Source organism: Periophthalmus magnuspinnatus, chromosome 17, assembly GCF_009829125.3.
Source record: "Periophthalmus magnuspinnatus isolate fPerMag1 chromosome 17, fPerMag1.2.pri, whole genome shotgun sequence".
In the NCBI taxonomy this organism is placed as follows: Eukaryota; Metazoa; Chordata; class Actinopteri; order Gobiiformes; family Gobiidae; genus Periophthalmus; species Periophthalmus magnuspinnatus.
The window spans coordinates 16,001,481-16,024,834 of record NC_047142.1 but is presented as its reverse complement, the minus strand read 5'-3'; the positions used below and the strand labels follow the sequence as shown (position 1 = coordinate 16,024,834).

The 23,354-nt window shown below is 38.4% G+C and overlaps 1 protein-coding gene across 1 annotated transcript in view; it reads right to left on the bottom strand.

Moving 5' to 3' along the window:
* The window catches only part of LOC117384753 (piezo-type mechanosensitive ion channel component 2), a 139,750-nt gene that overhangs the window by 44,979 nt on the left and 71,417 nt on the right, over window positions 1–23,354 (bottom strand). The window contains exons 9-20 of the mRNA XM_055228613.1: window positions 21,444–21,563; window positions 20,092–20,209; window positions 18,693–18,880; window positions 18,362–18,592; window positions 16,390–16,510; window positions 15,452–15,645; window positions 13,450–13,598; window positions 12,479–12,652; window positions 7,079–7,344; window positions 1,787–1,947; window positions 662–838; window positions 155–277 (exon numbers count right to left, since the gene is read on the bottom strand). Coding sequence (XP_055084588.1) covers window positions 155–277; window positions 662–838; window positions 1,787–1,947; window positions 7,079–7,344; window positions 12,479–12,652; window positions 13,450–13,598; window positions 15,452–15,645; window positions 16,390–16,510; window positions 18,362–18,592; window positions 18,693–18,880; window positions 20,092–20,209; window positions 21,444–21,563 — 2,022 coding nt within the window. The remainder of the gene's footprint in view (window positions 1–154; window positions 278–661; window positions 839–1,786; window positions 1,948–7,078; window positions 7,345–12,478; window positions 12,653–13,449; window positions 13,599–15,451; window positions 15,646–16,389; window positions 16,511–18,361; window positions 18,593–18,692; window positions 18,881–20,091; window positions 20,210–21,443; window positions 21,564–23,354) is intronic.

Here is a 23,354-nt window from a genome sequence, read left to right as displayed (position 1 = left end):
CATTTACTGCTATATGTTGTGATAATGTGATCATTATGTGATCAAACTAACAGCCCTACTTTTTACACATCCACTAGTATGTTAGGATGGTTGTATACAGTATGTTTCTTGATGTATTCATGATAGAATAGTTTAATTTAAACCTGACGCTCACCCGCAAGTATGACAGCACGTCATCAGCCTTGTTCAGACCGACCCAGTTGGCTGGATCCACAAGGTCCCGGTACAAAAGAGAGTCCGCCAGCTCCTGCTCCTGCTCTGCGGTGTAACCAGCAGGCTGTGGAAGAAGGAACAGGTGGTTAGTCCTGGTGTAGTTCTGAGGTGCAGTTGGGAAAAAGTGGAACATTCAGATGAATACTTCTGATTGGACAAAGCATCACATAAGTGAAGCAAGAAAAACAAACAGTTTTTTGCTAAAATAGGGTGTAATACGTCTGTTGGCATCACCATGTTTGTGTTGGTTCTTTTGGGCACTTCACCTTTGGCTCCGCCCAAACCACAAAGCTGCTCTGCTCTGCAAGAATTCATCTTGTGCAAGGTAAATACAGTAATGTTTTAATTCCAATTCTGCTTGATATTTTTTTAAGTTTTCTAAAGGTTTTAATGTACAGCTGAACTACTGTGGCCAACAGTGGACCAATAACGTGTACTGTCACTTTACCATGGAGCAGTTGCTGGAGTAGGAGGGCGGGTTGATGGACTTCAGCTGGTACAACATTTTGCAGATGATGATGATACAGGTCCAGACAGTACACACACTGGAAGCTAGGGGGCGATACTGACTGTAGGGCAGAGCAAAGGCCCACGACGCCAGGAACACGTAATTCAACAGGGACACCTACAGGTGGCGATACACGGGGGAGGAAGAAAGGAGTTATAAAAAAATCAACTTTATTGGTGCTATTGGTGTCACTATGGCTGCAACAGTACTAACAACATGTAATACAATTAGTTAACTACGACATATGGCTGGGCGATAGAGCAAAAAAAAAAAGTATATTTTTTTTCCTTCTCTTGTTTTTCTTCTTTCTTTCCCCCTTTTATTTGTATTGAAATAAGACAGTACAAACGCATACAAAAACATAACGCTGTCAAATTTAAAAAAGGGTTTCTCAGCAGAACTCTCTTTGGGTCAGGTCCACCATATTGCAAGGCTGGTGGAAAATAAATATGTAACTATCACACTTACAAAGACGTTTAATAAGGTAAAATTCTACTTAGTCCTGCTTTAAATGTCCTATATTACACAAAATGGACCTTTATTAGAATGTTCGAATGTTGTTACCTCATCAAAAACATACCACTGCGTTTGGTTTCATTCACTCATGTTAGAGTAATCCTCTGTCCCACCTTGTGAGGTCATAAAGCCTTTGTTTTCAAGTTAAAAGCTACCTTTTACCTACCTTAAACTGGCAAGTCCAGAGCTGAAATAATCCAAATTATTAAAAGTACAGAGGAGCACTTCCTGTATTACGACATGACATCACAAAGTGGTGTTTTCCATTTGAGACAAAAAATCTGCCTAAATATGCAGGGCTTGAGTGTTAAACATGTAAATGAAACAAAGCACAACTCAAGATAGATTTTGTTGAGGAAACAACATTATAATATAGATCAGAAAATAGCATAACATTTAACAAAAAATAAATGTTCCTCCAAATCCTGATCGCTATAAAAAAAAAAAAAAAGTGTCTCTTTCCCCTTCAAGTATTATAATTACAAACAAGAATCTGAAAAGCACTTATTGGGTCAAATGTGGTGAATTCAGCTGTAGTGGATGCCGTACCTCTCTGACGGAAACCAGGACGATGTAGCAGGCCACGATCTTGATGATGTGGATCTCCAAGAGCCACCAGACGAACAGCTGCAATTTGTGGAAATACTCCAGAAACTTCAGGAAGAGAACGGTCAGACGGTCTACCACCAAGTGCCACTTATTCCTCAGGTCTGGGGAAACATACACGAAGAAATATTGAGTTAAATCAGCAAAGAACAAGACAAACAGGAAAAATGTAAAAGAGACAGATACAAAACACACTGTCTGCAACAATCATCCAAAACCATATTAAATTGTGTCTGGATCACAGGTGGGTAGTACATTTACTTGTGCAACTTTGTACTTTTCAAAGTACTTTTCGAGCAGCTTACGTTTACTCTTACTTTAGTAATATTTTTTATTGACGTAACAGTACATGAATAAAGGTTTTGGTTACACCACTGTGAGTAAGTTTACAAGTGATAAAAGGTTTATGTTGACAATATGCAATGATTTGATCGTCCTAATTTAGTTTGTCTTATTTTTATGTCTGTCCTTTGAAAATACCATATTTTGTGCATTATTTAATCTTTTGTCCTTCAAATTACATTAACTTATAATAAATAATAATAACATATAATAACTATTAAATGTTATGTCCCGACAGTTACCCTTGTCTTTAAGTTAGTCTCACTTGAGTAATTTCTTGGACCACTACTTTGTACTTCTACTTGAGTAATATTATTTAGAAGTAATGTTACACTTATTTGAGTACAATTTTTTGCTGGTCTTGGCTGATGACAGGAGGAGACTACAAACCTCAGGATAGATCATTATGTAGATGAACAGTATGCTGAAAAGTTGTTGCTTTCACAATATGGAATCAAACAGTAAACGTTTGTTACAATCTACCATATTTACAATGTCATTATTTTATAAAAGAAAGTATGTTTATGTATACTTTTTTTTCCCCAGATGGCTCATTTTATAGATTCAGTTGCATATTGGTGCTCTCCTTCAAAGTCAAAAATCCTATGTTTAACCATCACCACTGATTGTCTATTTCTTTCTTGTTGTTTTATTGCAGTGCTTTGCCGTGTCATCGTGCTGGGGGTGTTCTGCATGTACGTCTATGAAATGTTCAGCAGTTACCATGGTGACATAATGCACACATTAGCAAACACTGCAAGTCTGAAAACTCAAGAAAAAATACAAAAATTGTTTTAAAACAACACATTTTCAGGAACCTGTGATCAACACGAACATGGTCCTGTTTTTTTTTAATGGGGAGAGTGACTAACTAAAAAACTGTTGGCCAATTTATTAGCTAGCTCGTAACTGTAATGTTATTTGAGATGGACTTGTTTAACAATACAAAATCAATTCTTTCTGGTCAGATGGTGTTAAAACAAAGCTCAGATTAAAGCGTGATGCTATCTGTAGACAGAGCAGTGCCTAGAGATAGCATCACACCATCAGGGAATGTTGATGACATCAGCTCCAAAGCATCAATAGTTGTTTTCCTTCAGGATACACTTCATTCCTCCAGTCACAATCCTGTCTAAGTGGTTGAAAATAGTTTACAGAATGAAAAGCAGACAAAGCACAGACATGTTTTAAAAAGGAGGGGAGCGTTTCCAGGTGTCTGCAGATCACAGCACAGTGTTTTTAAAGCCCTGATCTTGGACTATAGCCTCTGTTGTTTTCTGAAGGAGATTCTTCAGTGATTCAAACCAGAACACACAGTTTAGTCTCAGGGTATGAAAAGGTTAGATATGTCTCATCCAATAAAGTGAGAATTTGAGTTTATGTCTTCTACTTTGAAAATGGGCTGCACGATTTTGAAAAATAAAAAACAAAGTGAGTATCGGTATTATGATTGTGATTAGTTTTGAATCAGAATCAGTAGACTTTTTATTGCCATTGTCAGTGAACACAGATCTCAAACTAGGAACTCTCTTTGGTGATAAAGTGCAACATAAAAACACTGAATAAGTACAAATAAGGGCATGCATAAAGTTAAAAGGATATGCTTAAGATAGGCTTGTTTGCAATGTTTAAAAGTCCAATATTACGCCATTTTGACCCCTGTGAGCTTTCAGGCATGTTAGAATATCGTTAGCGGGTCAAAAACATATCGGGACTTATGTTTTGTTTCATTCACAGATGTTTGAGTAATGCTGCATTATTAGGCTTTTTACATCTCTAAAGTTCAAAATGCTCCGTTCCAGCTTGTGATGCAATTAAGTGGTAGCTTAAAACCACTTTAAACTTCCACTTTAAGCTACTTAGTTCAGTCTACACTATGTTCTGTTGCGCTGAGGAGTGAAGACGTTTCAACAAGACTCGAACAAAAGATGGAGCTTCAAAGTTTGACTGCAAATGTTCAAATAATTTTAGTGAAGACGTATGGAGTTTAAAAGCACAGGGGAACACTTTCTTTATCACCACTTGAAGCTAGGTACTCCTGACGTACAAAATCTGGAGAAGAGTTTCTATTCGCTGCACTGCTTGGTCTCTGTGGGGAAGTTATTGCTTTGACTTGTTGAATGCAATGCCGTACTGTGTAACATTACAGACAAGACAGATAGGATTAATAACATACTATGAAATATTCCAAAAAAACAACACAATTATATCTCCAATAAGTGGTAGATCCTGTTCCAGAAAAGTTACATAATGCCCTTTTAATTTCATACCCTACAATTGCATTTTATACAACACCTTTTAAACTGGCAAGGCCTTCTCCATATTATTTAATGTGAGAACTCAGACCCCAATTTTTATATTCTCCCTAGTATATTAAAATAATGCAATATAGCAGTGTTTTACAAAAGCTCTATTATTTTAGGTCTAATAGTGGTTCCATTGTTTGTACTGAGAGCTTATATACTTCATACAGCAGCAGCTCATTACATGTAGAGGGGTCTGGCAGTTCTGTTTTATCACCTATTTTATTTTCTGTGTATATACAACGCTTTAATTTAAGAGTGGTGCGTTCGTGTGTGTAGGAAATACGAATACTCTGCTTTTGTTGCTCGTACAAGGAATGAGAGGAGAAAGGGAGCTCTCAGAACGTGACTTATGAGTTAAACTTGGAGTAAATCTGCCGTAGACCAAATCTCTCTAGAACACTGGGTTTTTATGGTGGTGTCTGTGAAGAAATACAGCTGGATATGGGAGAGGAGAGATGAGGGGAGAGGGGGTGGTACTTGGGGAAAGAGAGAGAAAGAGAGAGGAACAGAAAGAGAGACACAAAGAGAGTGAGGCAGAAAGAGTGTTAGAGAAAGAGTGAGGGGGGGAGAGAAAGAGAGAGGGAAGACTTCTAGACATTTGAATGTGGTTTACTTCATGTTTGGAAAACTTCGAGCATTTGCAAAATTTTCCAAACGTCACTAAAGTCACTAAAGTCCTCATTTATTATCCCATTGTCCATGATAGAAAGATAAAGATAAGGTCATTTGGACAAAGTTTTTTGAATGTCAAAATAGTACAAGAAATTGAGAGAACTCCCAAAAAACTAGTGACAGGGTTAGCCAATAGTTCAACCATCAGTGGAAGGACAAACAACAGAGAAGATCTGGCGAAAAACTCATGGGAGACACAGAGCAGAATAAATTCTCTCTTAACAGCTCGTAAGACCAGTACTGAAGATTGATAATGGCTTCGGATGACAGCCAAAATGTCTTGATTTCAAAACATTTCATTACAATTGATTTGATGTTGAGGCCAACACAGAGACTACGTGTGTAAATATGTGCTGAAAACAAAGCCCTGGCCTAGAGCTTCATTTGTAAATCAGTAGTTACTGGAACACTTTACTGGTGTCGTGAATTGGTTGCCTGAGCAGCCAGTCCTTTCTATATTCTCCCTGAATCCAGAAGAGTCTGGCATTGGACCATAGAGCGAGAAAAACCTCTGTCCTAACTTTGGACAGTCCAACCACAGCCACTAATTTGGCTATCAAAAAATCTCGTATTATTCAGAACAGAATAAATAACTTCTTTTAACTGATATAAACAACAGTTTGGTGCTTTGATTGTTGATGCTGCAGAAATCTGAGCTTAGTCCTCTGCGTTATTTTTCCATTTTTTATGTGTAAGCAGCCATGTCTGTTTTGGGATAAACAGAGCATGAATCTCTTTGATGTCTCCGCCTGTCAATCATGCCGTTTAGAAAGATGCGTGAGTGAGTGAGCACACTAATTTCTTAGTTTCTGAATACACCAAAATTTTTTACAGTTTTTTTTACCCTCAAAAATCATCATTTTAATCCCTGCTTTGGTCATTTCACAGCATATTAGTGTGGTCACAACAGAAAAGTTTCAAACTCACACTTTTCTTTAGACCAGTGGTTCTTAACCTTGTTGGAGGTACTGAAACCCACCAGTTTCATATGCACATTCACCGAACCCTTCTTTATTGAAAAATAAAATATTATTTTTTTCAAATTCAAGACATACGTATGTTTTACTGGTGCACAAAATGAACCGTGCATTAACATCACTGTGTTCAAAGAATAAAACCAATACAATGCATGAACTCACAACAAATTACATACATACCTTTTTACAAAGACATGACCTTTTTTAATACTACCACACTGAAATTATTAAAATTTTTAACCTTATGTATTCCAATAATAAACTTATTGTATTTATGCTATTTATTATTTTAACATTTTAACACACACCCATCACCTAATTTCCATCAGGCTAGAATAATAATGAATATTTACTGCAAATCAGTATAACTTCTGCTGTTGTCTTTGAGAGACCATTTCAGAAATGCATGGCTTCACCTTGACAAGTGCCACTCTCATGTCATTTTCACAGCAAAGTCTGTTCCTTTTCTTTGTTTTTATGTCGTTTTGTTTTGATGCCGTTTGAACGGCTCATTTAAGTTGGGCGGGTACTTCGATAGGCACATCAAAGGGTGCATTTGTCGAATTGGGACATGGCCAGTGTGTGGAGACGCTCGCAGTCCGCGAGTCGGGTGCATGTCTTGACCTCCGCCGAACCCCTGAGACTGACTCACCGAACCCCTAGGGTTCGATCGAACCCAGGTTAAGAACCACTGCCTTAGACAATAGAATGTGATTTTCAACATTAAATAATAGCACTTTCTTTTATATTACCATGTGTAATCTCTCAGTCATCCCGAGTTCCATAGTGGTCAGTGGGTGTATACTACTCTATGTGGTCTTAAACTTGTTCTGAACACGCTCAAGATCATTTAAAGCTCAGGAAAGATTAATTCTGTCCTGTGAATGTGACTTTTTTAGTATTGTTACCTGCTGAGTTTGGCCATGGCATGTGTGTACCTGAACTCTGCTCTGTGCTGGGCTCGGGCTCAGTCTTGGCACTGCAGTGTTGACTCTCTGAGCTGGACTGCTTCAGTTCTGTCAGACTTTTGTGTTTGAATCCATCGCTGTCGTCCATGACCACCAAAGCCTGCTCCTTCTCCGACTCACACGCCTCCTGTCTGTCCTGCGCTTTCTCTTCCTCATCTCTAGGGGGCAGCGTAGCTTCCACGGAGCTAGCACTGAGCATGGTGAGGTCGGCCAGGCTGCCCTCCGGATGTGCCAATCTGGAAATATGATGCAAGTTAAAATTGCTATAATAGATTATCGCTATAAACAGACACATGTATTTATATACTTATGAGGAACAGATGTTAATTAAAGTTTTACTTTCAATTGTTCTACTGCAAGTGGAACTCAATAGTGCAGGGGTTCTCAAAATGTGTTTTTTATACCTCACATCACTATCTCTGTGACAAATGTACAAGTAAAAAACGCTCTGTATGTTCGGTTTGATCCATAGACTGTATAAAGAAGTGGACTGAGGGAGTGTGATGTCACCCATAGTGTTCGGCTCCAGTCACATGAAGCTCATCGAGGCTAGAGCAGTTGTAGGGGCAAATTTGGAGCCGAGTTCCATATTTGGAAATCTGAGCATGTGTATCATAGCAACCAAAGAGCCAAAAGCAAGCGCATTGAAAGTAACGCATCTTCCCGCCGACACCACTGGCTTGGCAGAGGGCGGAGTCTGACAGCAGCAGTTACACACCATTTTTCAATAGAAAGTGAATTGGAGTCAGTGGAGCTGAATCGTGCCCATGATCACTTCCTATTTGGAACGTGGCAGCTAGGAGGATCGCTATCTCCATTTATATATACAGTCTATGGTTAGATCTCGATTTAGTTAAAGCCACAGTATGTAACTTTTTATATATACATATACATACATATATAGGTTGTATTTATTGCAATGAAAATTGTACGTTCTGATTGTGAGTGGGTTTGCATTTCCACAAAACTGATTCATATTTGGCCTGGAGGAGGAACAAGATCTTGTTCCTTTGGCTGATAATATTCTACAGTCTGGCATAAAACTCATCTATCTTCAGGGAGAATGTTCCAAAGGGATGTGCCACCTCCAGAAAGTTACATACTGAAGCTTTAAGGATTTATTAAGGGGGATAAAGCACAGTGAAGGCTTAGATTAGTCCTGGATTCTAACTGACTTAATTAAGATTGGTTCATTTCCCATTTTGTAAAGTCTTGCTCCAATCCTGATTCAAAACTCAACCTTTTAGGCCCTGGTTACTCTTATTAATTATTAGCTCGAAGCATTTGAGAACCACTGCCACTTAAAAAAAAAAACTTCACAGTACATACTCTTTCACAGATTGCCCCAAGTATCAAGTAGAAAAAAGGCTTAACATGGTACAGTCCTCAAAGGTATACATACAAAACTGACCAAATGTTTTTTTTTCATTCTGACGATGCAAAAGATATCAGGGAGAAGTGTATATTCTTGTTCATAAGCATAACATCAGGCATATAGAGTAAAGCAGGGCACATTCCGTATGCATTCTCTGGGTTAGACTGTTGTCGTATAGAGTCAGGGGAGCTCCCATAGAAAAAGATGCATCAACGCTTTGAATTCTGGGTGATTTTGGACTTCTCAGGCAGAGGGTCGACCCATGTCAAAGCAGGCACTGGTCTAACCCTGTACATTCATACTCACTTGGATTGTTGTAAAGGGATTCTTTTCTTGATGCTGTTCCGGACAATAAGGTTACACAGACATGGTGAATGGGAGTGTTTTATACATGTGACACAATGTGAATACTGTAGGAAACATTAGGGGGTATTGGAAACAAGTGTTTTTAGGTGAAGGGTGGTTCATAGGATGCATGGCCAGCCATATTCTACTGCATTACACACATTACACATTTAAAAGAGTGAACCTTCACTTAGAGTGGGCAATATTGCCACTATTATGGTGATACACCAGAAATGTTCCTGTTAATGTCCTGGTTGACATTAAAGTATGACCTGCATAATTAAACACAGTAGTGCTTAAATACCATTATATATCCCTATTTGACAGATTATATTGCACGTTTACATTTTTAACCAGCTTTATTTGGACTCTTTTAACAGAATTCACAAACTATATACTTGATACTAAATAAATATTAAATATTAAATGTTTAAACCTGAACTTAAAACAGTTCAAAACGAGATCAGGCTTATAGCCTTGTTTCCACTGGTTTGCTTTGGAGTGGATCAGTTCGTCCTGCAAGTGTCTCCACTGTCTAAAGTGAACAGTAACGCCCGATTGTAGGAGTTGTTTAGTAGAGTGAGACGATTGGATAAGGGAAAACACAGGCTCTGACAAATGCTGAGCCCAGATACGATACGATTCAGATACGATTTAAATTTTATTTATTAAGAAAACATGAGTTGTGTTCGGGTGACGTCACTGTCTCTCTGCCCCTGGACCTGGAGCCGTGTTCAGAGCATGAAAATGCAACTCGGCTGCAGAGAGTCACACCAAACAGACACGCACCAAGGCGGTCCCAAGTGAATCGTGCCAGTGGAAAAGAGGCTTATCTCTGTCACTCGGGATGTTTCAAGTAACCTGGGATTTGTAAGCACTAAAATCCTTAATTATTCCTTATTGCATTGTTAAAAAGTCAGACATATATTCTGTACAGAAGATCTCGGTATGGAAACCCTCACTGTGCTTAATGGACATACACTAAAATACTAATGCAGTGTCTATATGGTTGACCACACATTTGAGGGTGAAGTGAGGGGAGAAAGAACAATCATTTTGACTATAGTTTGAACACATGCTTTTATATGAACTCATTTTGAACTCATTTTGGGTGGAAAAAACCTGAAAACGTACAAAAGACTGGATATGATAAAATAGAATAGTATTTTAGGATAATTAAAAACTACCTTGTAAGGACAGGGATTTATAGACATGACATATCTGGATATTCAGAGACCCAGGAAGAACCCAATAGGTGGCTACAAGCAAAAATAAACTTGTGCATTTCATAATTTAAGAGAGGGAGGATTTAAAAAATATATATAAAATAAAATGAGAAATTTCTGACAAACAAAATGTTGAAGTGAAACAAAAAAGTGAGGAGAAGGAGAGAGCAGAGAAAGCAAGCAGCACCCACCTACTCATGATCATATAGACACGCCCATTGACCTTAGCATGGCTGAGAGAGGGAGAGAGAAAAGAGAGATGGAGAGAGAGGGGAGAAAGAGGGGGAGAGAGGAGGAGAAGGCGAGAGAGAGGGGGATAGAGGAGGAGAAGGGGAGAGAGTGTGTGAGAGAGGAGGGAGAGAGAGGGGGATAGAGGAGGAGAAGGAGAGAGAGTGAGTGAGAGAGAGGGGAGAAAGGGGGGGGCGTGTCATAGAGGGAGACATGAATGGAGAAAAAGAGAAAAGTGGGATGGGGAAATAAATGCGAGGGGACAAGAAAGAACGGAGGAGATAGAAGAGAAGGAGACAGAGAGAGAGTGAGTGAGAAAAACAAGGAGACCAGAAGGAAGGGAGGGAGAGAAAGAGAGAATGGGAGTGAGAGAGAGATGAAGACGAAGAGAGAGAGACAGGGAAGGTTTGAGGGAGGAAGAGAGAGAGGGGAGGGGGTGAGGAATGGAGGGAGGTTTGAGGGAAAGAGAGAGAGAGATAAGAGGGATGGAGAGAGATCGGTGAAACAGAAGGATAGAGAAAGAGAGGAGAAGAGGCAAGAGAAGGAAGGGAGACGTGTGACAGAGGGAGAGATGGAGGGAGAAAGAGAGAATAGTGCGATGCAGAGAGGGATGGGGGCAGGGAGAGGGAGAGAGAGAGGGTGATGAGGAAAGAGACGCAAAGGAAGAGGTGAAGGAGGAGGGAGCGAGAGAAAAAGAAAGAGAAAAGACGGAGCAGAGATGAAGACGGAGAGAGAGGGAAGGAGAGGTGGGAGAGAGAGAAAGCGAGAAAGGAGGAGAAGTAGACAAGGAGAGAGAGGAAAAGAGAGCAGGGAGAGATGGAGGGTGAGAGGTTTGAGAGAAAGGGAGACAGAGAGGGAGAAAGGAGAGAGTTAGAGACAAGAAAGAAAGAAAGACAGTGAGTGAGAGCGATAAAGTAAGAGAGAGAGGAAAAAGAAGATAGAGAGAGAACAAGAGAGAGAGGGAGAGGATGAAGAGAGAGATGGAGGTAGTGGACAAGAGCAGAAATGAGCCAAGCAAGCTGCACATGACTTGAGTTAACATTAAGACAGAGATGTTAATGTTAATGTTAAAAGGTTGGGTATGTACAGTATTCCATTAACATTTTCAGTGCTCAGTTCTACACTACATACCCCACCTTTAAGCAGATTAGCAAAAATGAGCGTGAAGTAATGACCAAAAGCAAAGATACAATAGATCAATGGATTTAAAACAATGCAAATTTGGCATAGTAAATTATTATAGATTTTGGACAAATACCTGACTGTAATTTTTCTGGTAAATAATATGAGATGAGATTTAACAAGTTTTATTTTATTTTGTATTTATTTTATTGGAGTTTTTTGCAGTTGAGATTTGTACGCTCAGTTGACATCCATGATGCATTATTTGTAGGTTATATATTGAATATGTCATAAAATGTAATGCAGCCTAATCAATACAGCAATGTCTTTTTTACTTTTAGAATAATAGTAATGAATAAGCTGTATATGTAAAGAAAAAAACAAAACAAAACACACTTTTAATATCTGTAGACAGAGGTGGGTAGAGAAGCCAAAAATGCAACTGTCTTTAATAAAGACTTTCTCTAGCATTATGAGACTCCCTGAATATTGTCTTGAATATGAGTATGATTGTAACAGGTAGACCTACAGTTGAAGGGGGTTGTGGGGTCCACCCCCAGGTTTAAAAAAAAAATAAAATTATGTAATTTTATATTTTTTGGGTTTTTTTTTTGTTGTGTCCTTGTATTATACAATTATAAGGATGCAGCCTGCATCCTCGTAACCCCTTATGCACGCTCTCCTCTAAATGCACACGCACTGACTAGAAACCATTGTGGAACTGACTGTGGATAATATACAAAAATAATCCACTTGCACAAACAAATATCACAATAAATTGCTGGGATGTTTATTAGTAGAAGTTGGTTTAGAAAACACAGAGGTCCGGACCTCATAGACCTCAATGCTGCATATGGCCATGACTAAGAGTACTATTACTTCAATAAAATTGTAATTCAAGTAGGAGTAAAACTATGCTGCAAGAAAAGTACTCTGAAAAGTTCAACTTCTTTAAAAAGTGACTCAAGTAAATGTAACAGAGTACTACCCACCTCTGCCTATAGATAATTCCATTTAACCATATGACTTTCTTAAACCTCGTCCCAGTGCCCCTCACCTGTATCTGGGGCTCACCTGTAGATGGTGCTCTGCTCTTTGGCCACCACGGCCTGCAGGTCAGTGAGTCGCAGGAAGGGCTCGTGGAAGTAGTGCAGGTGCAGGATACAGACCAGGAGGAATGATGTCGGGATAAAGATACGAGTGAAGAGCTGAGCCAGAGTGAACTGCTCCAAACCAAGGTCCTTCAGACTGGGACATACAGAGAAAACAGCCCGGAAAGTCTTAGTGAGGATGGAACATTCAAGTGTAATTCCTGACAGAATTTGTATTCTTTGGCATTGTGATGTAAACTATACAGAGGTGGGCTGAGTAGTCACACACTGGAAGTAAGAGTAATGTTTGTGGTCCAAGAAAAAGTATTTGGGAAAACTACTCAAGTAAGAGTAACTTAAAGAGTAACTGTTACAACCTAACATCTGAATTATAATTGAATTTAAAGTTACTGTAATTGGAGGGACAAAATATTAGATAATGAACAAAATCTGGTATTTTCAAAGGATAGACACAAAATGAGACAAACTAAATCATATCTGAAGGAGCGGTGCAAGAAACACAAATGTTCACATCTTTTCATATTGTCAACATAAAGCTTTTGTCCCTTGTAGACTTAATCACGGTGGGAAGAGTAACCACAACTTTTACTTAAGTAAAAGTACTGTTATTTAAAAAAGAGTAAAGTATGCTGCTAAAAAATACTCTGACAAGTACAATTTCTTTAAAAAAGTTACTAAAGTAAATGCAACGGAGTACTACCCACTTCTGAAATTATAGTACCCTATTATTGTACAAACAAATTATATTCATAACTGTTCATAACTCTTCTAATTGTATAGCTACATAAAGGTTCACTATATGTTTAGAACAAAAGTTACTAAGTGGACCTTTACAAGAAAAGGAGACGAAAAAGCAAAACTTCTGTCTTCTGTTATATATATATATTATATATGTTATATATGTTATATACATACAATTCTATTGGACCTCACCTCTCTCTGTCCATTTTGAGCAGATCGGACCAGAAGTCCAGGGAGCTCTTGAACTGAAAGGTATAGACCAGAGTCAGGACTAACATGGTGTAGACCACCACAGACATCCAGAAGTACTTCAGGATCCTCCTCCACCACTCGTAATGAACCTGCGGAGGAGAGAGCTCAGTGTGAATCAAAGCTGTGGCAAATGGTCAAATAAATAACCAAACAGTGTTTTAATGTGTACAAGGATCATTAGTGTGTTTTTTTAGGTGGTCAATTTAGTAGTTCAAGTCTTTCTAAAGTTACATGCACTACTCTGTTTTAGACATTTCTAATCTTGATTAATCCTGGTTTAGACCTGGTTCAGTTGTGGATATAAGGATGGTTTTGTATGTTTCTGGTTTAGACATGGTTTGATTCTGGTTCAGGTCTGATAAGTCTTACACCTGATCTTGGTTTGGACCTGGATTGGACCCTGCTTAATCCTTGCTTAGTTTTGAGAAGGTTTGGTCTGTTTATAGCTGGCTTAGATTTGATTTTGAAAAGGGTTAGTTATAGTTTAGAGCTAATTCTAATAAGTCTTACACCTATTTAAGCCCCAGTTTGGCCTTGTTTTAAACCTATTTTAGATTTGACTCAATAATGATTTAAACATAGTTTAGTTTCAATTTTAGTCCTGGTTTTGTCCTGATTTAGACATGGTTTAGTCCACTTTAAACCTGATTTAGTCCTGGTTTAGTTCTGATTTAGCCTAAACAACCTTAGCTTCAAGACAACATTTGCACTTATGATTATAATGACATATTACTCAATCTGCAATATCCATTTTATATAAAATGTCTTTTTATTATGTTGCCACAGAATTACTACTTACCGAAGCTATAATGGGCCGTATACATAAAGATACACAGAGCGCACAGTGCATTTTAATTTCAGGGGTTGGTTTTTACTGTGATCGCTGTTATAAAACACATCACGCATTATGAGCCTGAGGTACACAAACTTTATGACGAACGTTAAATCATCTCTGCCCTGTTTTTTGGAAAAGTAATTAAGGATAAGGAGGAAACCCTCACAGAATTTAATTTTGAAAGAAAAAAAGAAAAAATAACCCACAAATGCCATTCCTATTGTATGCCTAAAAATACCCAGTTAATTACAGTAGTATAAAATGTGGTGAGCAGCTAAGTAGTAGGTGAGTTAAAGTCCACGCTTAATTCTGGGTTTAGTCACAATTTTGATGTGGTATTGTCAGAGATGGGTAGTAGTCAGTTAATTTAAATTTACTTTTCAGAGTACTTTTCTATCAGCATACTTTTAGTCCTATTAGAGTAATATTTTATTGAAGTAACAATACTCTTGAGTAAAAGTTTTGATTACTCTTCCCACTGTGAGTAAATCTACAAGTTACAGAATTTCACGTTGACAATATGAAATGATTTGAACATTTGTGTTTCTTGCACCACTCCTACAGATATGATTTAGTTTTTGATGTTTTATCCTTCAAATGACATTAACTTCAAATTATAAATCAGACGTCACACCCGGACACTTAGTCTTTAACTTCCTCTTACTTGAGTTGTAGTTTCCCGAATACTTTTTTACTTTTACTTGAGTGATTTTTAGACCTACTTTCTTTCTTTCTTTAATATTATTTTGAAGTAAAATTACTCTTAATTGAGAAAAATTTTGGCTATTTTACCCACCTCTGGATATTGTTGTATTTGTAAAAAAAAACTTGAAAAAAACAAACAACTAGCTGAGGTTGCAAACTCACACTTGCACACAAAGCAAGGACTAAACTGGAACTAAACCCGGAAATAAACATCCATTAGACTAAACCTGGACTAGACCAGGACAAAAACAGGACCAAACCAAGTGCACTTTAGGACAAAACTGTTAGTCTAGTTCTGTTTTTAGAACTGGTATGATGCTGATATTTAGTGATTTATTCTTATGTTGTTGAGCCTATATCATTATTGTTATTGGCATTAAAGTAAAACACAGTGGTATTGACCTGGTAGAGCGCGACGCAGGACAGGAACATCATCATGTAAATGATCTTGTACATGACGATGGTCCCCTCAAAGCTGACAAAGAAGAACATCCCTCCACAAATGTAGATCCAGTATTTGACCAGGATAGCCATGATCATACTGCCCAGAACCTGCATGGTGTCCTGCTCTGCCCCCTCCTCAGCGCCCTCCTCCTCTGGAAAACACAACATAGTTTTATTTTTGAGTAAAATTAAGAACTTGCATGTATACAAACAAAATATAAACTTTCCATGGGATTGGCAAAATTATTGAAAATCAGATCATTAATCGATACTAAACTAGTATTGAAACTAGATACTTATTTGAACAAGTATAAATACTAAATAAGTCACATTCACAGGACAGAAATGAATCTGTCCTGCTTTAAAATGATCTTGAGTTGTATGAGAACAAGTATAAAACCACATAGACTAATATACAGCCATGGACCACAATGGAACATACCTGGACGACTGAGGGATTACGTAGAAATAAGGCCATGCGGTAATATAAAAGAAAGTACCACAACTTAATGTTGAAAACCACATTCTATTATCTACATAAAGAGTGTTTTTTATTATCATTGTTGTATTGAGTCTATTCCTTAATTTCAAAATCAGGTTTGAAATGTTAGTATTGTGACAACACTTCCATATTAAAAAAAGATGTTTAAATGCACTAAATACAGGTAACATTTCTCAACAGAGATGTTGGGAATGTTCCACAATATGGCATATATTTATACACACACACACAGACACACAAACACACAGTGCAGCATTACTTAAATATGTGTGAATGAAACAAAACACAATTCCGGGTATGTTTTTGATGAGGTAACAACATGCTAATGCAGTAAAAGCTGATGGGGGATAAATTTGCATAATATAGGATCTTTAAAAATAATATTTTGACATACCTTTCTTCTTTTGGTCGTCCACCTGCACTTGTGATAACCCGGCGCTCTCCTGTTGGGCTCTCTCCTTCCTCTCTGTCAGGGTCTGTCTGAGCAGAAGCCAGAAGCTCAGCAGACACAGAACCTGTGGAAGAGTGGAAGTACAGGGATACAGAATACACACAGATTAAATAAACAACAATGACTAATGAGTAATGACATTTATTCAAGACTAAGGACCAGATATGATAGCTCCCTTGGATTTATAAGAGGTCGGATGAAGCACAATGTACAGGATAGCACATGTACTGTAGGTTAAATGTAAATACAGTTTTAACATAGCTCTTTAGCGTAGACAGTATTCAGAGCTTTACAGGACACATATTACGCAATATTTGTGTTGATGCTAATTTTGTGTGTATGTTATAATGTTGTATCCTCATCAAAAAATCATCCCTGGAGTTGTGTTTTGTTTTATTCACACATGTTTAAAACAGTTTGCTCAGTTCGTCCCACCTTGTGATGTTATCAAGTGGTAATACAGGAAGTGCTCCTGTGTTTTTAAACTCTGTACACCTTCACTAGAATCATCCCTATTGAACAAAAGGTAAAAAGCAGTTTTTAACATAAAAAATGCCACTGCATGACATCACAAGGTGGAAGAGAGCATTTTGAGCTTTGGAGATATTTTTGATGAGGTAACGACATTGTATTATTACCATTAAACATGATCTGGAGTACCTATGCTCTGGCATTTAAGGTTTTATAACACCTGTATTTAGAAAAACACATTATTTTGCATCAGTTGCGCTCCCCCACAACAATTTGGTGCATGCCATCTACTGATCCTGGTTAAGTCTTACACTTATTCAAGTTGTGTTTTGGTTTTGATTTGGTCCTAGCTTGACCCATGCTTAATCTTCAGTCATGTTTTACACATTGGCAGCAGAGGAAATAAACCATGAATAAAATACAAATCTAGCCATTTCAGCTATGAACCCAGCATGCTAATATAAACGCGCAATTGAATGTGACAAAATGTGAAAATGCTCAAAACACGATGCTGAGATGATTTAGGGACATAAAAACTGTGAAGGATTTGAACCTGTGATGCAACAATTCTGGGAAAATTCAAATCACATGTTGCCAAAGAACCAAATTCAAATTGTCTTCACCTGTCAGACCTCTCTTATCCCAGTCTACATACAGGTCAAAGAACCGAATACTGTAGGTGGGGATGCTGGTCTATGTGACGTTCAGGTGCTTATAGTAAGTTCGAAAAAACACTCAAACTTTGCAGCTATAATTGCCAATAAAAACAACTATCATACATGCAACCACACTTTCTCATCTTATTTACGTTGGAGATATTATTTTGAATCATACTAGAAACTATGTTACTAATTATTTGCTCTCCATAGCAAAAGTGGCCTATATAATCAAACCTCTGATAAGTTCCATTTTGACTTTAACGTAGCGGACCAAAACATAGCAACATGTGCTTCATGTGTCAGCTTGGCAGAGAGGCCGTAGTTTGTCGTTGCTGCTGATCTAAAATGAGTAACGTCCAAATACATGTCTAATATTGTCACCACGTGCAGTTGAACACTTCTCCTAGTCAGGCCTAATGTAAATCAGACTGTGCTGTTACATGCAGAAGGTATTTAAGTATGCATCGGCTTCTCCAGATATGTTATTGGGATCTGAGATTCGATTCACAACACCATCAATCGTAACTGAATTTATGAAAATTGGTTTTAATTGGACAAGGCCTGTTATCCGGTTTTCCTGGCATGCATGTAAGCGTAGTAAATGTTATTAAGTGGATAAAAAGCTTAAAAATGCACAGGACACCTCCATATTTTTGTCTGTGACATAACAATTTAAACAAAGTGATTTATTAGACTAGTACAAACCTCAGTTCTATGTATTTTATTTATGTTAAATTTGGATTTGACAGCCTATATCTTATGTCAAATATACAGAGGAGCCCCACCTTGGAGGAGAGTGAGTGGAAGGGGTTGTTCTTCTTGACAAACAGTCCTGAGATATCTTCCATGTCCTCAAAGCTCCAGATGTACTGCAGCACAATGACCAGGTCCCCATAAGCCACCATGAATGGGGAGGAGAGCATGGCATAGCGTCTCCTGTCGCGTACCATCCACAACATACACGACCACATGAGGAAGACAAAGGTGAGCCAGCTGACGTACGTGATGCTCCAGGCCTGAGGAAGAAGAGGATCAAATAAAATGTAATGACACAATAATTACAGTAAACAGCATGGTATTCGTTAATAACACATATTTGCGGTGTCCCTCTCTCACCATCATGGCGATGAGGGCACAGATGTAGCTCTGTTTCATGATGAACTGAAACACTTTGACCATGGCACTGAGGCGAGTGTGAGCCGACTCTGAGTCCACCTCCTCCTTCTCCTCTTTTTCATCCTTCTCCTCCTCTCGGTCTGAGTCCTCTGGAGGCAATCGTACCTCCAGCACACACTCCTTCTTATCTGATAGACACACAATGCATGTAAGAAGGTACAATAAAAAGTGGAACTAAACACTAAATCCACGTTTGTTTGCAACTAAACTGTGTATATGGGGTTTTAATAGCATTATATACTGTTACTAGTAATTTTGCCAACTTTAGAGCCAAGTAAGTACATTTGCAGCTTTGCAGTCAAAAATTCCTAAATCTAAGTTTGTGCTGCCTTTAGTGGCCCCTGCAATTTCACGTACTATGTGACGTCACGCAGGACTGCCCTGATTAAACTGAGGGGTTTCTGATTACAAACACCTGGCTGCAGGGGCAGAGTTTGAAGTGTGGATGCCTCTTAGCCCAATCACACTGTTCTTTATAGCCCCAGACCCCGCCCTTCCTCCCCACTCACTTTTTTGTTTAGTCCTCCAGGTACTGCCCAGTTTATCAGCTCTATTTGAAATATGGTTGTGGGTGGGGTTTAGGTATTTAGTCCCACTTTAAAAGAGTGCTTAGCCTTGATAGCAAGGCAATACAAAAACTGGAGATGATTATGATTATGATTATTATTATTATTATAACTTCTCATTTTTGGAGATTATACAAGTTATAATGACATTAGCATCTTAAAAATACACCAACAGTTGAGTTTTCTTTCATTTACATTTTTTCTATAATTTTGCTGTTGCCATCCCCTGATCTAATGTGTTTCTAAGCATTTTTAAAGTGCCATGGCTAACCTCTTGAATTGTACTGCATGAACTAGGAAATCAATCTGTATCGCTATTAACCTTAAAATGGGACTAAACCCTAAACTCCTCCCACAACCAAATTTCAAATAGAGCTGTCAAAAAGGAGGACTAAAGAAGAGAGTGAGAGAGGAGGAGGGGCAGCGTCTAGAGGAACATCTCGCTGTAATTAGGGGATGTGTGATGCCACGTAGTACTTGAAGTTGCAGAGGCCACTGAAGACAGCACAAATCTTTTCGACAAGCTGCAAATTCACCTAGTTTGCACTAAAGTTGCCAAAAATGACTAGCAAAAGTAACTAATGCCATTAAAGCACCATAAACAAAGTTTAGTAGCGAGAAAAAAGTGGATTTAGTGTTTAGTTCTACTTTAAACCTGTGGTAATTTCATGCTGTTGTACTTATTAAAAAATGTAAGTCAAATATACAAGTGTCGAAATTACAATAATTTGATAAAATATGATCAAGCCAAATAAATATTGTGAAAGCCTTACTATCGTTGTCAGTGATGGGGTCGAGTTTGTATTGGGGGGTAGAGTAAAGGTCCAGACAAACAGGACCATTCTCAGTCGTAACAAAGTCAAAAGATGTTCCATTTGAGGTGGGCACAACCTGCGGAGAATTTAGAAGTATATTAGTAGTGACACTGAAAGAATGCAATTGATACTTTGCAGTGACATCACACTGGGGGTATATTTCAGGTATATCTATGGCAGAATGTTCAGCAGTTACCATGGTGACAAAATGCTGACATTACCAAACACAGCCTGATAAATTGTAGATTGACAAGACATTTTCAGGAGCCTGTGACCAGTACAAGCATTGAGGTCCTGTTTAGGTGTTTGATTTACAACAAAAAGTCAGTTCTGTATGGTCAGATTGTGTTAAAACAAAGCTCAGATTAAAGTTTAACTTGAGTAAAAAGAGCTTCAGACAGAACAGTGCCTACAGTTAGCTTCACACACCCAGGTAATGTTGATGACATCAGCTGCAAAGTATGCCAGAATTTGATCATATGCTTTACAAAATTTTATAACCATTTTACAAAATGTTCACAAAATCGTCCAAAAGGTTAAAAAGTGTCATCAAACTCCATATAAAGAAAGTAGTAAGCAGAGAAGTTGGCACCTCGTGAGTACTGATGCAGTCCTGAGTGGAGAGGAGCTGAGGAGCAGAGACAGAGGGTTAGTGCTGAGAGCCTGACATACAGACATCATTATTCAGAGGAGACAAGAAGAAACAAAGCAAAAGGACTGGAGCTACATACACAACTACAGCCATTTGGGAGAGAAGGGTAATTTTTAAAAGCCTTAACAACTCACAATAGCCCTAAAACAGGAACAACAGATGAATATAGGCTGGCAAATTAACTTCAGAAGACAATACCACATGTTTGGTGACACGGGGGCTGAGCAGCTAGCACTCTCGCCTCCAGGTGCTGAGCTTAGGTTAAGACTACTTTAGCTGGATTTTATATTGTTCATGTTCTGGATTAATGGCGGAAACCAGAGGAACCCCACCCAGACACAGGGAAAACCAAGAAAGACCAAGCAAGAGTGCTGCCTTCTCACCCACTATGCCATGTTAATGATAAACCGGTCGATGGTGTCTTGGTCAATCAACATTTGTATTATTCGACTAATCATTTTATTTACATTATAAGGATTTATATGGGACAACAGCAGAAAGGAGCAGTTAGTGAACAAGTGAGTTGGCTGAAGATATGGTATTTTTGGTATTTATATGTAAAAATCTGTCTCTATAAATACAGCCCTAAAACTAACTCTAACTTCACTACTTTGTTTTGTCCCCATATTAACAGTCCTCCCTGTAAACCTGTCCTTACATTCTTCTCATCCGTGCCCTGTTGCGTCCTCCACCACAGCTGGCGTTTCCTCTCCGCAGAGTTATTTGTTCCATTTCCCAGTGTCTCGTCTTCCTCGCACTCGGCCTCTTCTTTCTCCTCCTGTAAAAACAATGATAAACTCACACATGATACGGATCTGTCCCGCGAGGCATCAGACCCTTTTCTACACAAGTGAGATGGGACAAAAGAATAAAGCTGTCTGTTTATATTAGATTATTAGACAGTGGGAGTGGACAGTATTTTTAAAGTATTTGAAGATTAAACTAAAGGTCATGATAGGGCTGAATTAAAATAAATGTAATTAAAACAGCAACAAGAAGAGAAAATTGAATTCTGGAAACTGGACAAAAGTTTTTTAGGGGAGGGATTCCACAGACAGTTAGAAAAATCAAAGTTAGCCAATATGTTGATGCAAAACTACTTATGTAATATGAGTAGAGATGCAAACAGTCGTCATTATGTTTTTGTATTAGTTTAGCACCTCAAGTGTTAAAACGTTAATGCTGTACACTTGTTTAAAAGGGTTTTATACTTCTATGTCGTATTATGTTATCATGTTACCTTTTAATGTTTTGATAATGTTATATTTGCCAAAAACAACGCTTTTGTTGTGAAATAAGTTTCTATTTCATTTCTGACCATCTAAGTCCTCACTACACTTTCCCTTTAGAGCGCTATGACAACACTGCTGCACATCGCATCAGGTTTGTGAAGTTGTACTGTACAATTTTGTATTATGCTTTTTAATATTTATGTAAAACTGTCATATGGAAGCGTGAGTGAAGTAGGGCAGAGAATTGGACAGAATCTTACAGCTAACTTTAAGGAGGGTTAGAATCGAATAACACGCATGAGTGACATGTAAAACTTCTTCGGGCATGTTTTTGAAGAAGTAAGGAAAAAAAAATAGCAGAACCAATTTCATACTTGTTAGGAAAACTGCAATTAGATCATTTTAAAAAATTGTTCAGCTTAGGGCGATTGTAGGGCACATACGGTAGAGACGGACAAACCACAAACCACTGAGATAATTGAGTTAATCTTGCAGTTACTTTTCAGTTTTAATTTCTAGACAATTTGCATATTTTGATTAATATACACTAAACAAAACAAGCAAAAATCAAAAGTATAATTCTCTGCTATGCTATAGTGGTTTATTATTGTCTTGCGCAGAGTGAGAGCAGGTGAAAGGGCAGGGCTCAGTGCTGATCGATGCTGTATTCAGACTTGTGGGTTTACAAGGAGCTATTGACCCCTCTATAAAAACCCTAATCTATAAATGCATTACACCACTGAAGAGCAAGAGGGACAAAGACAAATAAAACGCGCAAAAATCACAAAGAAATTCGATTAAACCAAACAAAACCAGGGACTAGATCTCCTCATTTCAAAGCCAATGAATAAGACATGGATTCGATGGATACAATACGCCTCATGATTGGGATAATAAAAATTGATTTGCTGAGCTAATTGACCGTGCTAGAATCTTCCTGAAGGCTGTATAGTTCCCTGTTTAATTCAAGGCAATGGGACTATTCACAGAGAGCAGTAGTGAATCCTCTGCACCATCTGATCCTCTCCTCTACATCCTCTGCTCCATCTGACCCTCTGCATCCTCTGCTCCATCTGCTCCATCTGACCCTCTTCTCTACATCCTCTGCTCCATCTGACTCTCTACATCCTCTGCTCCATCTGACTCTCTATATCCTCTGCTCCATCTGACCCTCTGCTTCCTCTGCTCCACCTGACCCTCTGCATCCTCTGCTCCACCTGACCCTCTTCTCTACATCCTCTGCTCCGTCCTACCCTTTCCTCTACATTCTCTGCTCCATCTGACCCTCTGTATCCTCTGCTCCATCTGACCCTCTGCTTCCTCTGCTCCACCTGACC